The 25,872-nt window shown below is 40.3% G+C and overlaps 1 protein-coding gene across 1 annotated transcript in view; it reads right to left on the bottom strand.

Annotated features, from left to right (window-relative positions):
* The window catches only part of Myo5a (myosin VA), a 145,293-nt gene that overhangs the window by 27,741 nt on the left and 91,680 nt on the right, over positions 1-25,872 (bottom strand). Inside the window, exons 15-25 of the mRNA XM_055596857.1 lie at positions 25,180-25,341; positions 23,936-24,033; positions 21,246-21,332; positions 21,057-21,165; positions 18,068-18,279; positions 17,154-17,310; positions 13,928-14,167; positions 11,226-11,474; positions 8,169-8,262; positions 2,616-2,764; positions 327-440 (exon numbers count right to left, since the gene is read on the bottom strand). Coding sequence (XP_055452832.1) covers positions 327-440; positions 2,616-2,764; positions 8,169-8,262; positions 11,226-11,474; positions 13,928-14,167; positions 17,154-17,310; positions 18,068-18,279; positions 21,057-21,165; positions 21,246-21,332; positions 23,936-24,033; positions 25,180-25,341 — 1,671 coding nt within the window. The remainder of the gene's footprint in view (positions 1-326; positions 441-2,615; positions 2,765-8,168; positions 8,263-11,225; positions 11,475-13,927; positions 14,168-17,153; positions 17,311-18,067; positions 18,280-21,056; positions 21,166-21,245; positions 21,333-23,935; positions 24,034-25,179; positions 25,342-25,872) is intronic.

The following is a 25,872-nucleotide window of genomic DNA, read 5'->3' as shown; positions in this document are numbered from 1 at the left end:
AAATGCAGCCAGCAGCTGAGCTATCTGCAGAAACGGCTCAGGGGTACAGCCATGATGGGGACAGCAAAGAACCCACTGCTATAAAACTTACATTAAAATTATAATGTGGAACTGGGGATACTGCTCAGTGGCAGAGCACATGCTTGCCACATATAAGGTGCTTGGTTTCAGCACCAGAACAAATGAAATTAGTACATGTATTGGCAAAAACATATGGAATAAGTACATATGTATACAACTAATTAAGAATACATAAGCTAATTTTTAGAAATGCTGCCTATCAATAGAAGCATGCACATCCTACTTGTAATGAGAGATAAATGTACCTCTGTCCTTGGTGCAATGTCTTCAGTTTCTGGGAATTCAGAGCTGAAGGTGTATTCAGACTCATTACTGCTGTGAGTAGAATCTGTTCTCTTATGTCCTGGCTTAGGAACGTTCTGTAAGGTAAATAACACAAATACAATTCACACAGCATAATGGAACTATGCACAATGGCAACAGCAAGTACAATGTCTCCATGGTGATCTCCACTCAGTGATTTGTATTGATGGCAAAATAATCTAGGGTTCCATCTTGTACTGATCAAATTCTTATCAGTGGGTGACATCCCCAATGGGAAAGGTAGGCTGTCATGACAGGAGCTGTTATGAAACCAAATAGCTAATGAGGATCACCTGGGACTATGAGCAGAGTCCCCAGGTCTCCTGTACAACAGTGTAGCTTTGAACTGACTATGAAGCTGAAGATGGCTTTAATTCCTGATCCTCCTGCCTCTACCTCCTGAGTACTGGGATTATAGGCACGAGGACCACACTACTTATGAATGCTAAGGATGGAACACAGGCCTTTAGGTCCATGCTAAGCAAGGACTCTATCAACTGGGATTCTTCAAGCCTCTCTTTGGGTTTTTTAAGTTTTGAGTAGTCAGTCAATTTGTTCAAGTAATGCTTTTAGTGTTGTAATAAAATAAGTTACCAGAAAGTTCATAAAATACATAGAAAACAACAGACATAAGCATTCATTACATGGTAATTGAGCATAAGTGGTTAAAAACTAAGTAGAAGATATAGGTGACTATAATTTCTGTCACATTTACAGATACTACAAATATGTAGAGTAAGCAGTGAGACTGAGACAGTACAGGTGAGGTAAGCGAGACACTCTCAAAATCCACTGAAGGCCCTGGATCATGATGATGAGTTAGGAGATCTGGGAGATACTTTTAAGAGTTAGGCATATGATGCCATATCAATCAATGTTCAAAAAACTCATAGGGAATGAAAAAATGAAGCAGAACATCCCAGGACAGTCCACAGTACAGAGAAGACTCAAAGAATCATTTCTTTTCCCTTGCTACTGAGTTTGCTACATAACCAGAGACCTCCGAAGTACCCAGTAAGATCCAACTGAAACACAGCTTAACCATAAATATTGGTACAGTTTTGTGGGTAAGGGTGTAAATAAAAATACACCAAAGAATAGAACTGTGGGGGAGAACATTGAGGGAGGGGAACAGGATGCTGGAGAAAGCTGAGGGGACAGAATGTAAAGAGAGGAGGTGTAGTGGGGCCTAACCAGCCTGGAGATCAAGGAAGTCAGGGCTCAGCCAAGATTCTTCAGACTGACCAACCACAGGCCACAGTGACCCTCTCCTATGAACTTCTCTTAGTAGGGTGGGGTAGTGTGTTAAGCAATCATCCAGTGTGGGATCTAAATGTGCTCTTCAACTTCCCTTTCATCAGGTCTTCACATCTGAGAAGTCTTACAAACACTAGTTTTGTGCTATGTTTTAAAGATCTCTGTCGAGCAAATCCTTCTATTGACAAAATTTGAAGTAAATATTCTAACCTACAGATTCCAACTTATTTGCTGTTTACAACATCTATCTGAAAGCATTCTGGCCACTTGCACTATTAGGTTACCTTGAAGGAACAAGAGCGCCAGAGAAATCAGTTTCCTGATAACAAGATAGGTGGAACAACTCCAAGCCTGGAAGGTGCACTGGCGCAGACAGAAGAGCCCCTGAAACAGCTAACGTAAATTACTGTCAACATGGATTTTCTCTCTATGGGCATTTAACTTGGAAATTATAAGCTCAAGTGAAGAAAACAGTTATGTAAAAATAATGTAATATAAATACACAAGATTTATACTGTCATTCTATGTAGGAAGCAGAGTCTTGATACACTGAATTTATACTATCTGATAGTTCCACCGTTAATTTATTTTTTACTGCATGATTTCTTGTACTTATTTTAAATAAATAAATAAATAAATAGATAGATAGATAGATAAATAAATAAATAAATAAATAAATAAATAAATAAATAAATGGGGAGAGATGCTGAATAAAAGACAAAACAGAGATGTGTGGACTATTTGGGAACCGAGAGATAGGTACATGGAGTGTATGGAGGCTCATTCTACGATTCTACTTACTTTTATATATGACTAAAAATTCTCACTTAAAAATAAAAGCAGAAGCCAGGTCTGATGGGCCATGCCTATAATCCAGCACTCAGGAGGTAGAAACAGAAGGATCCTGAGTCTAAGGCTAGCCTGGGTTACACCGAAAAACTCTTAAGGGAAAAAGAAAACAGTGTTGGACTGACCAGCATCAGCGTCATCTCTTCCTTGAGGTCATCGTAGCGCTCCTCCAGGCGACTGAACTCATTGAGAAGGTTCTGGTACCTCAGCCTTTCATCGTTCAGGTCAAGCTCCAGTTGTTTTGTCTCTTCTACTAACTTCCTCTCCATCGTTTCTGAAATAAACACGAGGATATAGAGGGTCAGTGCCTGGGAAAGGTGACAGGTGGCATGGTGGCAAGAAAAGGCCCCTGAAGCAGCCCAAAGAGACAGAGGGGGAAGCTGGACCGTCCATCAGAAACCAAAGGATAACAGAAGAAACTCAGGGGCTAACGATGAAAGGCCCTGGGAAGGGGCCCTGGCCACAGGTGAGATTAGGAAGTCAATAAAACAGCTTTTTCTTGTGCCAGAGATGATGGCAATCCCATTCTTACTTATCATCTAGACTCCACCAACCTAGGATGACATACTGCTCAGGAATCTGTTCAACATTATAATAAACTTTATCGAACAAAACAGAACAAAACCAATCCTCCCTCAAAACTGGAATGGGATATGTATACAGAGGTAGCGGCACAGAATTCAAGAGTGTAAGCAGGTCCGCTGACTTGTGGTTTCTCCTAGTGGAACTGACTTTTAGACCCATGAGAGTATCTTGTGAATGTAGAAAGAAAAGAATGATAACTCTCACCTATAAAGCTCTCCATGTATTATAGCTTTGGTCCCATTAAATTCACACACTGACCAAACACATTTCTATTTGTTTGTTGTTTGAGACAGTCTTGCTATGTAGCCCTGCCTAACCTGGCACTAGAACTATGCAGTCCATCCTGCTTCAATTTCCTCAGTGCTGGGATTATGGGTGTGTACCATTACACCCAGATTACAAGAAATTCTGGATAAACTTCCACTACATACTTTTCTAGTAAGCAATAACAAAATAAAACAAATATATTTTTCAATAGTATTCTCTTAGGAAATAAAGTGGTGGCACATATACTTTTTATTCCAATAGTGTTGATTTAGGATAATCTTAAAATCCAATAAAATATTTTTATAGTGTGTGTGCGTGTGTGTGTGTGTGAATCAATTCTCTTCATCCCCCATATAACCCAGGGATTGAATTTAGGTCCTTAGGCCTGGTATGAGTTACTTATTAATTCTGATATTGAAAGACCCCTGCCTCACCCTAAGTTAAACATAGCTAACGCCATTTTGTGGGACACCACTGTTTTGTAAAACTCTGAAGGCCAGATGAAAAGCTGGAAAATTACTAAGAAACCCAGCTGTGTCACCCACTTGGGATATCTGCGGTCAGGCTGCCCCTGTTGAGCTAAAAACAACTTGTTGTAACCACCCTCATGGGATATCTGTCAGAGATTGCTCCAACTGAGATAGGGAAAAACAAAATAACAGGTGGCGGGCCACGTTAAGGGGTCATCATGACCGTTTTGACCACCCAGTTCCTGGAATCCTGGCGCCCCTGCCAAACTTTGACGCAAACTGCGGTCTCATGTAAACGTGCCAATCAGTTCCCTGTAACCATGCTTCTCGCTTCTGTACCCACGCTTCTGCTCTAAAACCCTATAAAAACCCCAGCTTTCCACCAAGGGGACGCGGAAGTCTCCCGAATGACTTTTCGCCCCGGGTACCCGAGTATTCAATAAAAGCCTCTTGCTGTTTGCATCCAAACGCCTGGACTCGTTGATCCTTGGGCAGGGGTCTCTCAGACGAAGATACCCTCCAGGGATCTTTCAATATTCATAAATTCCTTTGGTCAATTAATGACTTAAAGTCATTCTTCAAGAGAATGGTGACTTTTTAAACATTTTTATTTTATTTTTATGAATTAGAGCTTATTCACTTTGTATCCCAGCTGTAGCCCCCTTGCCTATCTCCTCCCAATGCCACTCTCCCTCCCTCTTCTTCTCCTATGCCCCTCTCCCAGTCCAATGATAGGGGAGGCCCTCCTCCCCTTCTATTTGACCCTAGTCTATCAGTTCTCATCAGGACTGGCTTCATTGTCTTCCTCTGTGGACTGGTAAGGCTGTTCCCCCCTCAGGTGGAGGTGACCAAAGAGCCAGCCACTGAGTTCATGTCAGAGACAGCCCCTGTTCCTATTACTGGGGAACCCTCTTGGACACTGAGCTGCCATGGGCTACATCTGTGCAGGGGTTCTAGGTTATCTCCATGCATGGTCCTTGGTTGGAGTATCAGTTTCACAAAAGACCCCGTGCCCAGATTTTTTGATTCTCCTTGTGGAGCTCTTGTCCCATCCAGGTTTTTCTATCCTCCCCTATTTTCATATGATTCCCTGCACTCTGCCCAAAGTTTGGCTATGAGTCTCAGCATATGTTTTGATACTCTGCTGGGTAGAGTCTTTCAGAGGCCCTCTGTGGTAGGTTCCTGTCCTCTTCCTTGTTTTCTCCCTCTTCTGATGTCCGTCCTGTTTGCCTTTCTGAATGAAGACTGAACATCTTACCCAGGGTCCTCCTTCTTGATTAGCTTCCTTAGGTGTACAGATTTTAGTATGATTATCCTATATTATATGTCTAATATCCACTTATAAGTGAGTATATACCATGTCTGTTTTTCTGCTTCTGGGATACCTCACTCAGGATGATCTTTTCTAGATCCCACCAGTTGCCTGCAAATTTCATGATCTCCTTGCTTTTACATGCTGAGTAATATTCCATTGTGTAAATGTACTACAATTTCTGTATCCATTCCTCAACCGAAGGACATCTGGGTTGTTTCCAGGTTCTGGCTATTACTGCTACAAACACGGCTGAGCAAATGTCCTTGTTGTATACTTGAACATCTTTTGGATATATGCCTAGGAGTGGTATAGCTGGATCTTGAGATAGCACTATTCCTAATTGTCTGAGAAAGCACCAGATTGATTTCCAAAGTGGTTGTACAAGTTTACATTCCTACCAGCAATGGAGATGCCAAATCCATACAATGGAAAAAAGATAGCATCTTCAACAAATGGTGCTGGTCTAACTGGAAGACTGCACATAGAAAAATGCAAATAGATCCTTATCACCCTGCACGAAACTAAAATCCAAGTGGATCAAAGACCTCAATATAAAACCAGACACACTAAACCTGTTAGAAGAAAAAGTGGGGAACAGCCTTAAACTCATTGGCACAGGAGACAACTTCCTGAAAAGAACACCAACAGCACAGGCTCTAAGATCAACAATCAATACATGGAACCTCATGAAACTGAAAAGCTTCTGTAAAGCAAAGGACACTGTTATCAGAACAAAATGACAGCCTACAGATTGGGAAAGGATCGTCACCAATCCTATATCTGACAGAGGGCTAATATCCAGTATATATAAAGAACTCAAGAAGTTAAACAGCAACAAATCAATTAATCCATTTAAAAAATGGGGAACAGAGCTAAACAGAGAATTTTCAATAGAGGAACATCAAATTGCAGAGAAACACTTAAAGAAATGTTCAACATCCTTGGTCATCAGAGAAATGCCAATCAAAACGACGCTGAGATTTCACCTTACACCCATGAGAATGGCTGAGATAAAAACTCAAGTGACAACACAAGCTGGAGAGGTTGTGGAGAAAGAGGATGGCGACTTCCAAGGAGCCTGGCCTCTCTAGTCTCTGTAGCTCAGTCCCATGGTTCTATCCTACAACCTCCTACCTCCCTGAACTCCTGCTATCCTGCTACCCTCCACTTGTAACGTGAATCTTAGGCTGTGGTACTCACTTCTTACCGTCTTAAGGAACCCTAACTTTTCCAGTTACCCACCTCATTCTGCCTGTTCTGCTGGCTCGCTTCTGGCTAGACGTGGTCTGGAGTTCAGAGATTAGCCACTGACTGCAGGCAGCAAACAATAAAGAAGCTATGCATGAGGGCTCAGTAGTCAAGAATACTGGCTGCTTCTAGAGGACCTGGTTTTAATTTCCAGCACCCACCTGGTGGCTTATAACTTGTAACAGTCTATAACTTCAAATCTAGGGGATTCAGCACCCTCTTCTGACTTCCATAGACACTGGACACACACATGGCATAGAGATATAAATGCGGACAAAACACCCATACACATGAGATTAAATTACATAAGAAACGCCTTTAAAAAGAAGCCATATATTATAACCCAGTGACTCAACCAGTTGCTTTTATAATATCGGGTTTCCTACCAATATGCTCTTGTATTCTTATATTTTGTGGGTTAGTCTCAAACTGCCCTACCAGCTTTTATTGTTTTATCATTTGATTCTCTGTCTGCTCCATGAGGCAAGGCATACAAGAGTCTTGCCCCTACTGCTTTCCATATGCTCCCCACAGTGCTTTCCTAAGGGAGGGATTCCATAATTTGCAAATTTATGAATGAAAAAATTTTCCAAGACATTCTATATATAAATTGTCCTTTGCTCCCACCAGTTTGTAGAAGCTAGTCCAAGTTGTCCAACAAAAATTTCTAGACAAATCCATTCTTACTTCTCTGCCCCTATAGTTAACTTGAGAAAACATTGTTACTTTCCTAGAAATGTTTTATCATTCTGGGTCCTTCCTGACAGTCTACATCCTAGAAGCCATCTTTCTATCCTTCAGTAACTATTTTCTTTTGTTTCTTTTAACATTTTCTTCTGGCTTCTTGTCTTCACTTTATTTTGACTTCAGGATTTCTTCTTGTACCTGTACATCATCTTTAACTGGAGGGAGGGAAAGTACAGAGGGCTCTTATTACCATAGTCTTAAGGGGAACCTTTGGCTCATTCCTTACTATTTCTCCAATTTTTACTCTGGATTACTTTCTCCTCCATCTATGACAGTGATAAAACTGAGCAAAAACTAGGGGAAGAAAAAGGTTTTATTTAGCTTACAGGTTACATGCAGTTCATCTTCGAGGCAAACCAGGGCAGGAGCTCAAGTAGAAATGTAGAGGTAAGAACGGAAGCAGAAAGGATACTGCTTATTGGCTTGCTTGTAGGCTCTCTTTTACCTACCTTTGTTTATGCAGCCCACAACTACCTGCCTTGGGATGGTACCACCCACAGTGGGCTGGGCTACATTAGTTAGCAATCAAGAGAATGTTCCACATGAGACATGCCTACAGGCCAATCTGATGGGTTCCTTCTACTTATAAAAATTTTAATCAACCCCATAATCAACAAATAAAAGATGTGCATACATCCTTCGTTCTTTATTTTAAAATTAGTTTTTATTTTTAATTTGGAGCAAAGAGAACTGAACGAAGTGAGGCCCAGAAAGACTGTATGTTCTCACTCATTAAAGATGCTTTAAAAACTGATCAGATAGAGGAGACTGTGGGAAAAAAAATGGTCAAAGGGACTGGGAAAGCTGTAGGATTGGTGGGGGGAATATTTGGACAGAAGTTAAATAAAAGTTCTAAAATACAGCTGAGCATTTGTAAGTTTGTAAGTTTACTAATTTTATTAAAATATTTGGGACTCTTTCTTGTAAACGTACTTTTAAACTTATTTCGGCTCTAAGCAGACTGTAACTGATAACATAATGTCAAACTTACAAAGCTTCGGCTTGAAGTTGGTTGTTGTACGCTAGGTTGAGACACACAGCCTTACCTGTCATCTCCTTTGCCTGCTCCACAATGCGGTAATTGAGGGTCTCCTTTTCCTGCTTCAGCAAAGTGTTTTCTTCCTTCAAGTTTGACACCAGCTATAAAATGAAACCAAGCTGAGATGGTTGCAGGAGACCGAGATGTCCCATTGTCACTGTCTTCACCTAGGTATGTCTTGTCACCTGCCACACTTTGTCACAAATTTACTCTCTCCAGAGAACTTCATGAAAACCCCCTCCATTAGAGGCCTTTGTTCTGGGCTGTTGCAAGACTCTGTGTTTGCCTCTTTAAGTCCCTATAAATGCTTTATTTTCCGTCTTCTCCAGTATACTAGACATATCTTGAAGGACCAGGACAATGACAGTGCTTGTTTTACTTGTACCATGAACATTAGCATCTTCCTAGCATCTAGTAAACGTTTGTTCTCAAAGCTGGGATATCACCATGTTCTATTTTGATTCCTATCACTGTGACAGAATACCCTAACCAAAAGCAATTTGGGGAGGAAAGGGCTTATTTCATCTTACATGTCCAGGTCACAATCCATCACCAATCAAGGCAGGATTTTGAAGAAGAAACCACGGAGTTGAGCTTGCTCCTAGGCTCAGGTTCAGCTATCTTTCTTATATAGCCCAGGCCCATATGCCTAGGAATGTTTCCAACCACAGAGTGCTGGGCCTTCCCAGTGTCAGTTAGCGATTGAGAAAACACCCCATAGACATGTTCAAGGAAATTCTGAGAGAGACAGTTCTTGGAGATTCCCCTCTTCCCAGTTTGTCAAGTTGACCACTAAGATTAGCCAAACACCTTCTCACCATACCGCCAGACCACCACAGCTCAAATGGGCAGATTAAGGAGATTAAGGATATGAGTCCTAAAAAAAAAAAGTTTATGTATATGTGTGAGTGCATGCCACATGTGTGGGTGTGTCCACAGCCAGAAAAGAGTGCCGAACGCCCCAGAGCTGCAATTACAGACTTTCTTCTGGGGTGCAGCCCCTGGTAGGTTGCTCATAGTCCCAGGAGTTGGCCCTGCACCAACTCATGGTCCTCTGGAAGAGACACCCTTAACAGCTGACACATCTCTCCAATCCCATAAAGTCGCTAAAAAATGTAATCTTTTAAAAATTTATTCTGAGAATTTCACTCATGTATTATATACAATAAATTTTTACCATACGTACACCCTGCTACTCCTCTTGGAGCCCATCTTTTTTTTTAAATAAATGTTGCAAATCAGATCTAAACACACAGGGAGAAAAGATTCAGTGGTCCCACAGAACTGCTTGACTCAGTTTCATTTCAGGACTTTTCTTACCTGTCTACTTGGGCTGGCATCTACCACCTTCTACCACTATTTGGTGCACCAGAGACAGCAAGGTAGGAACCCTAAAGTCTGACTCTTTGGTTCTCTCTAATCAGTTCATCTTGGACCTTGCCTTCCTTTTTGAAAGAGTAATGAGGTTTTAAAAGAGTCAATCCCCAGCAACACACACAGATACACACACACAGACACACACACACACACACACACACACACACGATAAAAGAAAAGGAAGGAAGGAAGTAAAATATGATAAAAAGAAAGAGGCATCTTCACAGGGGAATCAAAAGCTTTTAGAGACTAAGGAAGAAAAAAGATCTTAAACACTCACGGTATCCCTTAGAATGCATATTTGAATTATGTAAGAACAAACTCGCCAGGACAAACAACAGTGCACACCGGGACTGAAGTTTCTATGTGGAGTTGGGGTCTGACTCAGATGCAGGAGAAATTATATGGAGCATGAGCAGCATGACAGGGCAGTAATTTTACTGGCTATAGCATTTTGCCTGCAGTGCATGTCAGCTCTGCCTGAAGAGGCTGTCCAATGATCAGAATCCGGTGCGGAAGAAGCAAGTGAGGATTAATCAGTTGCAATTGAGAATTCAGCTGTTTTCATCTAGAGAAAGTGATCTCTGTGGACTCACTCAAAATCAATTACTACTTCCCAGGAAGCCCAATTGTGAGGGTCTTTTAGAAGTGTTTAAATACTTCTTTACCTTTCTTGGGAGCCTTGCTATTTCCTATGCTCAATAAGTTTTAACATAAATTAGATTCATAGCATGGAAGCATGGATGACTGAACATTTGGAGAGTTCCATCTGCACAGCAGCTCCAACCTAGATTTCCCCGACTTGGATGTAGCAGTTTAATACGGGTTTCCACAGGAATTCCTACTGCAATGTCAGGCACTGACAGTTCACTGATCTGCCTCAGAATTACAGCGTCCACCATCAAGAGCAAGAAGTCTACATCTCATCAAGTCCACACTGAAAGAGTCTAATAAACACCGTGATGTGGGCCTTCTCTCAATACCCTTAAATTCACTGTTAATATCTGAGGTGGGACCTTAGGGAGACACCTGGGCGGTGAAGACTGTGCCCTCATCAACAGGGTAACCTGTTTATGCACGGATGCGTTCCTGAGGGAGTGGTTCTGTTATAAAAGCGGCACACTTGTTCTTGCCACGTGGTCCCCTGATGTTTGATGTTAAAGTCTTGACCAGACACTGTACCATCCTCTCGTACTTCCCAGCCTCCAGAAACATGGCTAAGGAAGAATTTACTGTGAAACTTCATTTGTGAGTATGGGAAAACTCCATGTATGTTGTTTATCATATAAAACAGAACTGATTGTTCTGTGCCATTGGTTAGATTATGGAAGGGGCCAAGCAGGTAGGAAACAATGCCCGTACCTTGCCTACTTATACTGAGTGGATCTTTATAATTTATCTAATCTTTATAAATTACTTAGTCTGAGGCATTTTTTTATAGAAACAGAAAACATATAAAGGCAGTACACAGATATAAATTTTCACTGTTGAAACCTTGCTTTGTTAAATGTTCTATTCCAAGACCACAACCTGCCTGTTAATCATGGGAAACGTCTGTACAAACTGTGAAGCACCGAAACTTGCATCATGTCTTCCAATAAAATGAATATGGATTCAGAGGAAGCAGGCCAGAATGACAGCATTACTCTGTGCAAGGGACAATGCGGACAAAAATACTGTTTCCTACCTGCTCAGTTTCTTGTTTGTATTTATCTGCTCGTTCTTCGATGGTTTTTTTCTCTGACTGAGTTTGTTCTAGGTCTTTGCGGAGTTTGGCAATTTCTTCCTGCAGACTAAGGACCCGCCCAGTGGCAACCTTAGCTTCCTCCTCACTTAGCTGAAGACGTTCTACATCATTTCGTAGTTTCTCAGTCTCAGAGTTGTATACTCCTTCCAGATTGGTCAGTTTCTCCATGAGGCATTTGTAGTCTTTATTCTTTAAATACAAACAGTAGTAACAATAAGTAAATGTTTATAATATGAACGTCCAATTACATGTAGTGAATGAGGAAGCCATGAGAATTAGATTCTTCTAGGTTTTTCCTTTTGTTTTGGAGACTAGGTCTTACTATTTAGTCCAGCTGATCCAGAACTTATTAGGCAACCCAAAGCCTTGAACTCACGATCCTCTGCCTCAGATTATATACCACGAAGTCCAGCTATGAATTCTCTTTTCAAGACAAGGTCTCACTATACAGCACTGGCTGGTCTGAAACTCACTATATAGACCAGGTTGACTTCGAACTCATCAAATCTGCCTTCCTCTGTATCTGTCTCTGCCTCTGAAGTGCTGGGAGTAAAGGCAGGTTATATACTGCAATTCCAGCTATGAATTCTTTTTGTATCATCATAGCACTGAGATAGACTCTGACCAACTTTGCTATACTGAAATGACAATACAACCTTGCATTAAAAACAACACCGAGCCAGGTGTGATGGCCCACACCTTTGATCCCAGCACTTAGGTGGTAAAGGGAGGTAGATCTCTTTGAGTTCAAAGCAAGCCTGGTTTACAGAGTAAGTTCCAGGACAGCCAGAGCTACATAGTGACACCCTGTCTTGAAACAAACAAAACAAAATTAAAAACAAACAAACAAACAAATAATCAAATAAAATAGCCAACAACACTGAGCATCAGAATCAGGACACAGTGACAACACATTTCCTTATAAGTAGACAAGGCTATGGGCATCAGTTCCTACCTGCTTGGCTCCTTCACAGATCAATCAATTCTGTTTTATATGATAAACATCATAGATGGAATTTTCTCATAATCACAAATAAAGTTTCACAGTAAATTCTTAACTTCCTAATTTTTTAATAATTTATTTTATTTTTATTTTTTATATGCATTGTTGTTTTGCCTACATATGTGGCTGTTGTGTGAAGGGGTTGGATCCCCTGGACCTGGAGTTATAGACAGCTGTGAGCTGAGAATTGAACTCAGGTCCTCTTGAAGAGCAGCCAGTTGTCTTAACAGCTGAGCCATCTCTCCAGCCCTCCCCCCCCATTATTTTTTCTTAAGATTTATTTGTGTACTTTATGATTATGAGTGTTTTGCCTATATGTACATTTGTACACCAGAAGAGTGCATCAGATCCCACGGGACTACAGTTACAGATGATTGTGAACCATCATGTGGGTGCTGGGAAATGAACTCAGAGGACCTCTGGAATGCTCTTAACCACTGAGCCATTCCTCTACCCCCAGAATTTCCTAATTCTTAATCCAGAAGTAAGGGGAGGGGCTATAGAGATGGCTCACTGATTACGGGAACTGCTGCTCTTCCAGAAGATCTGGTTCAATTCCCAGCACCCACATAGTGGCTTATAACCATCTATAACTCTGGTTTCAGGGAATCTGACCTTCTTCTGGCTTCCATATACCAGGCACACACATGGTACACAGACATACATGCAATTAAAATACCAATACACGTAAAATTAAAACAAACAAATAAATAAATAAATTAAGAGAAGAAATAGTTGTTTTTTGAGTACATTTTAAAGTAATATTAAAAACCATGTACTAAACTTGGAGGTGGCAACACAAACCAGTAATTTCATCTACTTGATGGGCAGAGACAGGAGTGGTGCAACTTCTAGGCCAGCCTATGTAATTCAATAAGGGCCTAGACTATGGAGATATACATATACACAAGAATTTGTGTTTATGTGTTGTTTCTGAGACCCAGGCTCACACTATAACTCAGGGTGACCTTAAATTTGAGAGGCAATTCTCCCATCTCAGTTCCTGTGTACCTGAAATACATGTTTAATCCACTCTATCTTACGGCTTGAGATTTTGGTTCAGTGATAGCATCTGCCTACTAGGTCAGAACTTGGGGCTAATAAAAAATGAGTTCTTGTACTAGATAGAATATGAATAATAATGATAAAAGTAGACTTAAGAATCATTAGTTACTTACAAATCTCAAAACTCCTCTCGTGTCATTCAAAAAATCTAATAAATCTTATTTCTTTTTGACCCATCTCTCCTTGCTCTCCTTATCTCTTAATTACCTTTCTATCATTTGCATGTGATAAAATACTAGTTAGTACCTACTGCTAAGCAATAGAATTTTCTCTCTGCAAACAGACTGTGGGCTTCTCAGAAGCCTGGACGTCTTTCTGCTTCTCTTGCCACTGCAGTGCCAAACAACTGTTAGAGTAGATACACAGACAAATAAAACGGCAGTAGTGAGAGAGTTCTGCACAGTGTAAATTACACTGTGAGCCGCGATCATTCAGGTTTGGAGTAGGGTGTTTTAAATAATAAATTCCTGTCTGTTCCTAGGACTCAGGGTAGTCAAGCGGAGTAGCTGCTAAGAACCAGCCCAGTGGCTTTCCTCAGCTGTGCTATAGCTTCAGGGCTCCGGTGAAACCACACCTGTTCATCCACTTTGCGCTGCAGCTGCATGATCTTGTTTTCCATGCCAATATGGAGCTTCTTGTAGCGTTCCACTGAGCGAGCCTCGATTTTCAGTTTCTTCAGCTCGCGCTTGGCCATCATCCGCCGGAAGCAACACTGAAGGTAGATGATGGCCTGCATGGTCCTCTTGTAATGTGTACGAGCCAGCCAGCCACGGACACGTTTCTGAATGATGACTGCTTTGTGCTCGCGGAGTATCTGCAGAAAAAGGCAGATAACGTGAGACGCTAGACCCAAAGTTCAAGTCTATCCACCTCTGTATGTCAAACTGAGAATTCCTTACAGGAGAGAAAGACAAAAAATTGAATCAGCAGTGTTCTTATGTGGACTATACATTCCCAAAATATAAAGGCGCATTTAAAAAATATGTAGGTGTATATATTTCTCAAATCACCTTTCAATGTCCACTTTTCTAACTCTATTTTATATCTATATGTTATTACATATACACATATGAATATGACTATAAACAAAGCATAGAATTGGAAACAGTCTAAATAAAAAATATGAGAAATGCAAAACAGAAAGATTCTATGAAGAACACAAAAAAAGTATCAGTTTCCTAATTAGTGTATGATCTCTGCTGGTAAGTAGGAAAAAAGTACCAAGAACCAGGAACTTTGTGAACCATATGTTATTAAATAAGATTGTCCCACTACACTGCTTCCCTATGTATTAGGTCTACACGTGCGGGCATGAGGACGGCCAATAAGCTGGCTGAGAGGCTGACACCTGATCCAGCGAAAGGTTATTAATGACTTATTGACCCTACTCCTGAAACAGAAGGTGACACTCTTTTTGTTTATTTGTTTGAGAGAGCTGGCCTGGAACTCACTATGAAGACCAGTCTGGCCACAAACCGATGGAGGTCCAACTGCCTCTTTCTGCTTAGTACTGGGTTTAAGGGCGAGAACTACCTTCCTCAGCCTCCAGTTGATGCTTTTTTCTGCCTCATTTGAGATGTATCATTCTAGTATGATTTCCTACTGCTGCTGTTTCTAATGCAGCAAGAATCTGTTATGGATGATAAGGTTGAGGAATAGAGCTTTAAAGAGAAAGCTAAAAGCAAGAAAATGTAAAATAAAGTCATCTTATTTTTACTTTTTTAAAGTCATGATAATCTTTTTTTGTTTGCTTATTTGTGTGTGTGTTTTTTTTTTTTTTTAGACAGGGTTTCTTTGTATAGTCCAGGCTGACCTTGAATTCACAGCAATCTGCCTGCCTCTGCCTCCCAAGTGCTGGGATTAAAGACCTGGCCACCATGCCCGGCTCTCATGGTAATCTCTTAAATTTATTACAACTTAGAAAAAAAAAAAAAGAGATGCCTTATGAGATAAACTTCTTGTCACTAAAGACATTAATTAGAGACAATGTGAACAATTTTTAAGAAAGAGTTTGTTCCCTGGAACCCACATGATGGAAAGAATCAAGTCCTGTAAGTTTCCTCTGCCATCTGCGCTTACCCTTTCTATGCACACACGCACACACAGAACCACATGCATGTTTTATAAAAGATTCATCAGTGACCTGTGATCTACAGAGTATCATTAATTATCCTATGATACAAAGGTTTCCTTTAAGACCGAGAGTGTGGCTTAGTACACAACTGTATGGTCATTATGCACACAGCCTTGACATCAGCCCCAGTAGCACATGGAAAACAGATTTCCTGGAAATCTTTTGGTTTGGAAGATGGCTTAGTGGGTGAGGACGGCTTGCTGTGTAAACGTGAAGACCTGGATGTGAATCCCAAGCACCTACAGAAAAAGCCAAGCATGTCCCGTAACCCCAGCACTGACAAGAGGAGACAAGCTGACTTGGGATTTGCTGCCTGTAGCCTGGCCAAGAGCTTGTGCTTCAGTGAGAGACTCTGCCTCAAGGTAACAAGGGAGACAACAGAAGTCCTGCTCTGCTCTCTACATATGCACGAACAACTTACATTCTCACACACTGACAAGCCTGCAAAGCACACAAACACACACTGTCTCAGAAATGCACCATATTCTAGTCAATATAATTTTCACCATACAAATATTATAGTTATTTTTTCTTCATGATAAATTCTTTTAAGCTTTTCTCATTCTTTAGTTGATCTTCTGTCCACCTGTCGATTTAACCTATCTGTGTAATTTACCTCTCTGTAACTGTCTGAATAATGGACCCCAATGACAAAACATCCTAATCTCTAGAACTTGTATTTGTGATTTCATTTGGAAAAAGAGGCTTTGTAGATGTGACTAGGTTAAGGATCTTGAGATGGAGATATTACCTGGGATTATGAAAGTGGAACCTAAATAGCATCACAATTTTAAAAATGCCTCAAAAAACCAATTACTTTGGTGGAGACATATGTGGGAGTTGATTCTCTCCTTCCACGATGTGGGTTCTGGGGAATCTAACTAGCTCCATTATTATTTTTGTAAGAGACAAATGATATAAAGATAAAACAGAGATAGGAGGAATATGGCCAGAGTACAGGCTACTACTAGAAGGGACAAGGAATGCATTCTGTCTTGGGGCTTTTGGAGAATGTGGTACTGCTGATTTTTATTATTATTATTATTATTATTATTATTATTATTATTATTATTATTTACAGTTCGTTCATTTTGTATCCTTCCTCCCCCCCCCCCAATCCTTTCCTCTAGTCCACTGACAGAGGAGGTCCTCCTCCCCTACTGTCTGACCCTAGCCTATCAGGTCTCATCAGGACTGTCTGGATCTTCTTTCTCTGGGGGCTGTCTAGGTTGACCCTCCAGAGGGGAGTGATCAAAGAGCAGGTAACTGTCTCATGTCAGAGACAGCCTCTGCTCCCCTTACTAGAGAACTGACAGGGAGACTGATATGTCTATGGGTACATACCGTCCAGAGCTTTTAGACTTTTGGCCTCTAGAAACCCGAGAAAATAAGTACCGTTGTTAGCAACCAAGTTTGTGATTTTTATTTCTCATTCACCTTTTTAATTTTACAAATTATACAAACAAATGGAAATGGGAAATATGTTTTCTTTTGTAGTGTATTGTTAACAAGTATATCTAATTACTTAATACTAGCATACATTTCGGTTGTTAGTTATCTCCACCTGGCTTCTCTGCCCACAGCAGTTCCTGTGGCAGTTGGTATAAATAGAGGATATGTTTAATATTACTGGACTGCATGAACAAACCTGAAAACAGTGTCTTACCTTGCGATACCTATTTCTTGCCAAGTAGCCTCTCAAATAAGACTGAAGAACAATAGTGGCAGCTCGTCTGATCTTGTACTTCCTGCGGACCACATACATGCGCCAGTACTTCTGAATGGTGGTTGCTGCCTTGGTTCTGCGCAGAAACTTAGCATAGCTGGCCAAAAAAAAAAAAAAAAATAGTGGTGCAGTATCAGTCATTAAGGTTGCTGTCATCAATGTCTCAGGCATACTGACTTAAAAGCATTTATATTTACTTACATGTGTTCAGCAAGATGTAGCTTTTAAAGTGTCTTCTCATTGGGGTTTCCCTAACTTTGAAAAGCAGGATGTCCCACATTGTCACATTTAACAATAAAGAAAAGGAAGTTCATAAAGCTTTATTCTTTCTAGGACGGGATCACTGTCCCATGCTATGTTTCCTTCACATAGCAAACTGATGCACATAGTAAGTACGTACTTACTCACCAGCTATCCAGCTATATTAGATCACTGTACTGTTCTAGTACCATCTTTTTCCGAGTATGTGTTCTTTACCAATTAATTCACTTCTACGTGTACCTCTAAATTAAAATTCTCTGTATATGTAATGACACTGAACTATAATGCTTTGCTAAAACTTTTCTCAACTAATTGCTCCTGAATAGTCAGGATTAATGTCTCAAATTCATGGCCATTTTAATTTACATACAAGTTCTTCAGGTTCCATGTTACAGGAAGAGATGCACAAATTCTACACACCCAAGTGGGAAGCAATTCAAATCCATGTGAAACTTTGTTCTCTTTAATTGTCTTGTGAGAAAATCTGCTATGCTTTGAAATGAATAGTGAGTGAGCCACTATCTTCTCATTCAGACCTGTCCTAGAATGGACCATGAAGTATACGAGGCCCATCAGGCCATAAGAAGACCTACCATCGAGCCTGATAGCCCCGCACATATCGCTGCACGGTGATGGCTGCCCTCTGCATGCATAGGTATTTCTTCCTTAGCAGCCACCCACGAATGGTTTTCTGGATCCGGATGCAGGCAGCCCTCAGTTTGTCAGCCCTTAGTTTTTCTAGATAGGCCACTTGACCAGCACGGAAAAAAATTTTTGTCTTACCAAACTGGTATTTGTCTTTGTCCTATTTTAAGGGAAAAACAAATAAGGAGAAATAATGACCTTATAAAGGAAATTCAAGATGGGGAAAAAAAAATCCAGAAGCAGAATCAGTAAAAGGATGAATCTATTGTCTAAAACCTGGGCTACATTTATATAAACTAATGGAGCCAGATTCTTGATCTTTTTTAGGTTGTGTAAATAGAAAGGATTTTAGAGAAAATGCTAACCTAAGAGTTATTTTCCAGAATTATTCTACCTGGAATTATTATCTGAGGCCCAAAACTGGTTGTGGGTTCTATGTAGCTATTATTTGCTTGTCTGGATTTTAAACATCTCAAGGAAATGGAGATGTTGACACTCCCTTTGACTGACTTGCTGTAAGATTACATCAGGCTGTATAATCCTTGAGTAGCTGAAGAAACAAAAACACCAGTGTGAAGAATAAGGCAGGAAGAAAAGCACACAAAATAAAAAGTTAAAAACAAAAACAAACCAACAACCAATCCTTCCAAATCCCTGTGTTCCTATTAAGGGTGTGCTTCTACATAGTTATCACTTCAACAGCATCTGAAAATAGATACAACCTCATAAATGTGTCTGAAACCCGACTGTAAACTTCTTTCATAAACAATACAATAATATATACTGCACTGACTTTTGTGCATAAGCAGAGCTGTACTTGTAAATGGAGACATGCATTGGTTGAGGTGCTTTACCTCAGATGCAAGCATGCAAATCATTAATCATTTTCATATCAAGAAGCATAGAATTTACATATATTAATCACTTCTATGTCTGAAATTCTAAGCAAAAATAGAGAAACTCAGTTTTTGCTGTAAGCACATATCCCCTTAACCATGAAGTTAAAAAATTCCAGAATCTGTAACATATATCTGAAAAGTCTACAATTATTTAATAATGTTCACAGAGGAATCCTAGCTAGGTCCTCTCCCACTGTCCCACCCTACCTCAGCTACTACCCATGCCTCCACTGATCCAGGCCTGGAGTGGTCTGGGTGAGGAGGCAGGAGCATGATTGTGTCGGCTTCCTGTTCCATGTTCCCATCTGAACCCAACCCAGGAAGGAATCGGGCCAAACTCAAAAAAATAACCATACTAGATCTTAAAAAACATTACTAAAATGGGATCATTAGTTTTCTCAAAGGAAAAAAAAAACATTATCAAAGAACAGTTACATTTAATTAATAGCTAGTAATTATGACTAATTACTTCACAGTGAGGTGCAAGGAAAATTTAATTTTTAAACAGCCTTTTCATGAATCTCAAACTCATCAAGACTCAGATTTCCTATGTGTACTGTGTAGGTCCAGGGAAATGTTAAAAATGCAAATTATAAGGGTTTAGCTCAGTGGTAAAATACTTGCCTGGTATACATAAAGCCCTGTGTTCTATCTACAGAGTAGAGAGGGGAAAGGAGTGTTAAGTTACTGGGCCCAGCCCAGATCTACTGAACCAGAAATCGTAGGGTAGAAGATAGCAATCCGTATCTGGCGAACCCTCCAGGTGACTACACAAAACAGTTTGAGAGCTTCTCCACCTGGCACACAAGCACCATCATCTGTCCCCGACAATCCTGTCTCATATTCCCTCTGACCCTGTAAAAGGCCATCTTACTGCTTCTTTCTGTTTTAATTACGTGTGTGAGTGTTCTGCTTGCATGTACACAATGTGCACGTTGTGCATGACTAGCATCTGTGGAGTCCAAAGGAAGGTGCTAGATCCCTTGGAACTTGAAGAATGGTTGTGAGATGCATATGGGTGCTGGGAACCAAACCTAGGTTCTCTGTAAGAATGGGAAGTACTATTAATTGCAGAGCCATCTCTCTAGACCTAAAGATTTATTTTATTAAGTATATGTCTACATGAGTGTATGTCACATGGGTATGGGTGGTCACATAAGTCAGAAGAAGGCACTGGATCTCCTGGAGCTGGAGATACAGTTGCGAGCTACCCAATGTGGGTGCTAGGAACCGAACTCAAGAAGTCCTCTGCAAAAGCAGCAGGAGCTCTTGAGCATTTCTCCAGCCACCTTATCAAATCCTGTATTTTTCTTCTTCTTTATACCTTCTTTCCATGTTTATCCAAACTTACCCATTCTTCAGGACCTGATTTACATCCCACACCTCATGAAATTATTCTTCCTTCTCATAATTGGTTATGGTTTTCCCTTCCTTTGGTTTCTCCCCTGCTTCCTCTGCATTTTTGTCATGTTTCTTATTTTAAGATTTTCAGTCATATGCATGCATGTATGTCTTTGAGTGGATATCTGTGTGGAAGCATGAGGGACTGAAAAGGCCAGAGGTGTTGGCCTACATGGGTCCTGGGAATTGAACTCTGAGTTCAAGCCTGACTCTTGTATTGTACCATTTCTCGAGTCCTCACTCAGTATTTGATGTAGATATAATCTGCATGCTCATCTTTAAAACACATCACTTCTCTTTAAAATAAAAATGGACTTTTCCTCAATTATATCTGCTGTTTTCTATCACTAAGTACTAAGAAGATTTTTGTTGACAGTGATTAAACTGTCTAAAAGGGCTACATCTCAGACCTGAGTCCAGCCTTTACAACAGTTTTCTGATGGTGGCTAACAGCATCCGTATTGCTTCTAGCACACTAAACACAGTGAGTTTCACCTGACCTCTATGCCTGGCATTTCCCAACTTATCCATCACCAAATAATCTGGGTTGTGATGTTTAACAAAGACGTTTGCAGGGCTTTTGCTGCTCAGAATGACAAGACCTTTTCAGAAACAGTTAAGTGAAAACTATTCTCACCAATATCAGCTTCTCTAATACATTCTTGCATGTTTGCTTCCTATCTCCCAGCACATCTTTTTGCTTCATTAGGACCCGGTACCGGCTGAAAAACTCTTGGTAAGTCCACCTAGAAAAGAAGCCCATATCAGCTTACAGGTTGAAGAACTGTTCCCAGAAGGCTTCCCAACATTTGAAGACTGTGCTCACCGTGAGGGAAAGCCTGCTGCGCTGATTCGGATGGTCTCCAGGACACCACATGCTCTCAGCTGCTGCACTGCCCTCTTCTCATCAAATCTGCAGGGAGCAGCACAGGCTGTTAGCCCACAAAAGACTCAGACTGCCAAGGGTTAAATTCTTTTGTCAAGAGTCAAGTAGATAAACTATAAAAGAATTCATTTAAAAGCTGGAACAGTGATCAAATGGAAAAACCATAAAATAATAGAGAAGAGACAGTTAGCATAGAAATAAAAGAGCTGTAGATATTTCCTCCAGTTCACATACGACAGTCTCATAAGAAAGTCCACTGAGTATACTAAAAAGAAAGAAGACAGATTCTCCCTAACTTTGCCCATCCTGTAATGAGTGCATAATCATGGCCTGACTGAAAATGCTCAGATTTCATCAGCTCAGTACATGGACCTCCCCTAAGATAAAGACTGAACCTGAGAGGATACATTAAACATGTCCCATTCAGTTATTTAAAAAACCAACTTTGTTGTTCTACTAGCTACTTACTGTACACATATGAAGCATTTGTAGTAGCCAAAGCAATGAAAAAATATTTATTTTGTATTACTTTTCACATTTATTTAATCCTAAATATGGTAGTTTGAATGAGAATAGCCCCCATAGGCTCATATATTTGAATGCTTGGTCCCCATTTGGTGGAAATGCTTAGGAACAATTAGGAGGCGTGGCCTTGTTGGAGAAGGTATGTCACTAGGGTTTCTTTCTTTTTTTTTTTTTTTTTTTTTGACAGTTGGAATATGGATTTATTTTTTCTTTCTTTATATTTTGCCTATTTACATTTTAAAAATTAGGGTTAATGTTTGAACATTGATTCACCCAAAATTTTTTTTCTTTTTATTATTAGTTACATTTTATTAACTCTGTATCCTAGTTGTATCCCGCTCCCTCATTCCCTCCCATTCCCACCCTCCCTCCCTTATCTCCTCCCTGCTCCTTTCCAAGTCCACTGATTGGGGAGGACCTCCTCCCCTTTCATCTGACCCTGGTCACTAGGGTTTCAAAGCTCTCCCTGTCTTTTTCTGCCTCCTACTTGTTAATCAAAATGTAAGCTCTCAGTGCTGGTTGAGCACCTTACCTGCCTGTCTGCTGCCATCCCCGCAATGATGGTCATAGACTCTAACCCTCTTTAACCATGAGCCCAAAGTAGTTTTTTTTTTTATAAGCTGCCTTGGTCATGGCATTTTTGTTATGTCAAAAAGAAAATGAACTAAGACTCTAAAAATGACATATTAATAAAATGACACCAAAAGAAGCAATAGAAAGTCCTTCTTCTAGTCAGATGACTGCTCCTGTTGATCTGGTAACTGAGCTCTAAGTATCGATCCAAGCCCATTCCTATACAGTCTTCTCACGTCTTGGGTTGTTGGTAAGAGATGAGCTTGATAATATGAGCGCATTTCATACATGGTATGTGTGATTACTATTGGGGTAAAATGTGATATTTTAATACATATGCACAATGATCAAATCATATACTTGATCCTTGGAGCCACAAAATTCCTCTAGAATCATGTTATCCTAAGGAGGTACAGAAATGTTTGGCAAAACATATTTGTTAGAAACTTGTTACGAGACAGAGGATGGATTTGCAGAAGGGTAGCTGGTGGGGACTGAAGGGAGGAAAGGGATGCAACTATATTTTAATTAAAACATTTTTAAAAAGATTGTTGTAACAACCTAAATGACTTATGCACAGTGGCTGATTTAATAGTGTACGAACCATCTACACCATCAGATATTCTACATCCATTCAGTCAATAAGTGTAGGTTTTTAAATACTAATCGATATTTAAAATTAAATACTAATTGAGATTAATACAATCAGTGATGTTAAAAGCAGAGATGAAACCACAATTATAGCATGAGACCCTTCCTTGCTAGTTTGTCTGTCTGTCACACACACATACACACACACACACACACACACACACACACACACACACACACACTCACACAAAGAAGAAATGCTAACTAGTCCAGCACATATGCCAATTCACATTACTTAACTTTCTGGGTGTTAGCTCCTAAAAACCATTCCAAGAACATACATATATTACTTTTAAAGTTAGAAATATTTACATTTTGGAAATTCTCTTGAAAGTCGGTTTCACCTTTGACTTATTATCTGAAGTAGGATGAGACTTTGATAAACATTCTCTGGCTTCAACAGATAAAAAAGTAGCAGGTAGGCCTTTAGCCCATCCAGCTATGCTTTTAACTAATGTCCAAATTAATAAAGAGCCAGAGAGATCTACAACAGAGACAGAGCCAAAAACAGAAAAACAGAACCAAAAATACATGGTTGATCTCAAAATTTCAAATCCTTAGAAAGCTAACTGCTAATTTGTTTTCATGTTGTCAAAAGGAAACGAAAAGTAAAAATTTACTCAAGGAATAGATTCCCTCTACAAGACATAAAGATTATCCCTAGTGTCAGGTGTGGAGGAGCGTGCCTTTAATCCCAGCACTCAGGGAGGCAGAGGCAGGCAGACTGCTCTGAGTTCGAGGCCAGCCTGGTCTACAAAGCAAGTCCAGGACAGCCAAAACTACACAGAGAAACCCTGCCTCAAAAAACAAAAATAAAACAAACAAACAAACAAACAAAGGTTTTCCCCAGAAGTCTCTCTCCTTATTTCAGTTTGACTTACGTGAATGGAAACTTGAAATCATTAGGCTTAATACAGCGTACATAGTGAGGAGTAGTAGCGTTAAGGGTTTCCATAAGCAGGTGGAGGGAGTTTCGAAACTGCATGAAAAAGGTTTAAATAAAAATTAAACTTTTGTTAGAATTTTTTGTTAAAAATTCTCTTCCTTTGACATAAATGGAGTTGACTTTGTAAACTATGAATTTGAAGCCATCTTCACAGGGGACGGTTGCTAAACAAGAATTCTAGGGCTTTTCTGTTTCTTTCTTTCTTTTTTTTTTGTGGAAGTTCTTTTTTTTTTAATTTTTTTATATTTATACAATTTTCTGCCTGCATGCCAGAAGAGGGCACCAGATCTCATTATAAATGGTTGTGAGCCACCATGTGGTTGCTGGGAGTTGAACTCAGGACCTCTGGAAGAGCAGACAATGCTCTTAAACCTCTGAGCCATCTCTCCAGCCACCTAGATCTTTTATTTTTATTTGCCTAAATTCCACATGTTCATTTTGCTAAATATGCATGTACCTTCCTTCTGGTCCTTTTTCTGTAGCTTCCTGTTATGAACTCCTTTACACGTGACTTATAATTTTGCTACTAGGGCCATTTAATCACATAAGGCATGAACTCTGCTATATAATACTAAAAAGCTGCACATTCCTTAATATTGTATAAACAGCGAGCAGAGATCAGGCTGAAGGACAAACAGAAAGGGAACATCATTAAGGTCATGGGCCAAGACTGGAGGCTGTGGACCCACATCAGGGCCTGTTCCTATCTGCACTGGCACAAGGTCTCAAGGAGCAATGCACGCTGCTGACTAGTGTCCGGCGTTCCTTTCAAAGCCCTGCCCATGTTCAGGCACTAAGGATGTGTGCACTGTTTCCCATTGCCCACAGGGCACAGCACATCTGAGGAAGGACAGGGTGCTTTCCTGCACTGAGGAAGCTGACAAATGCTCTATATAAATACAAAGATGAGACAACCAATAACACAACAAAGACAGGAGTGGTCTGAGACTTGATATGCACTAGAGGAACTGAGACTCAGAGAAAATTATTTTGGGAAAGGCTGATGGAAAGTTATCAGTTTGGGGTGAGGGAAAGTCTAAGTGGACACTGCTGTTTGTGCAGCAGAAACACTGATCTTTCCTCACCTGAAGAACCTGTCTGCAAGGCTGAAGAAGGAAGGCCTGAGGCTCTGCGGAAGCTGAGGGGAAGGAGTCTGACAGTGGCAGCACCTGAACTCACCTGATGTCCCACAGTTTTCTTGTGCTCTTTGGCCGTCTGGCCAGGTTGGCCTTTGGCGGGCTTCACCGGAACTCGGGTGAGAGGTGTACGCCCTGAGGAGGTGGCAGAGGTGGGACTGATGGCCTTCTCATCATCTTGAAATAGTTCTGGTAGCATCTTGAACTGAGTCAGGAATAGCAAAAGAAAATTATACTCTAGGACTGTATTGGAGGCAATACAGCTATAATCCCAGCACTTGGGAGATAGAGATAGGAGGATCATGAGTTCCAGACCAGATTTAGCAATAGAGTGACTGCAAAACTGCACCAAATGAGATACTCCCCCAAAAGACAGACCAGAACAACAAGAAACTCATACCCTAAACCCCAAGTAGAATGTAAGCCTTTGCAGAAGACGTATTACAGATGCTTCTAATAAGCAATTGTTCCTATATGGTTAAAAGAACAAAATAATTCTACAATAATATTTGGGGTGGAACAAACTCAAAACTACTATATGCAAAGTTGAAAATCTAACTAATACAAAGGAAATTTCAATTAAACATATAACTGGCTTTGAACTAAAATTATTTTATAAGAAAAATATTAATTGAAAGACTGAGTTTATTATCTCAGTCCTGTAAGGGGTTTTATGCAGCAGAGGAAAAGGGCTAGTCCAGGTCTGGGGTATCTGAAGTAGAAAGTGCTAACTCAG

Source organism: Psammomys obesus, unplaced genomic scaffold (genome assembly GCF_907164565.1).
Source record: "Psammomys obesus unplaced genomic scaffold, mPsaObe1.curated_primary_1811, whole genome shotgun sequence".
In the NCBI taxonomy this organism is placed as follows: Eukaryota; Metazoa; Chordata; class Mammalia; order Rodentia; family Muridae; genus Psammomys; species Psammomys obesus.
This window is presented reverse-complemented; position numbering and strand designations above follow the sequence as displayed.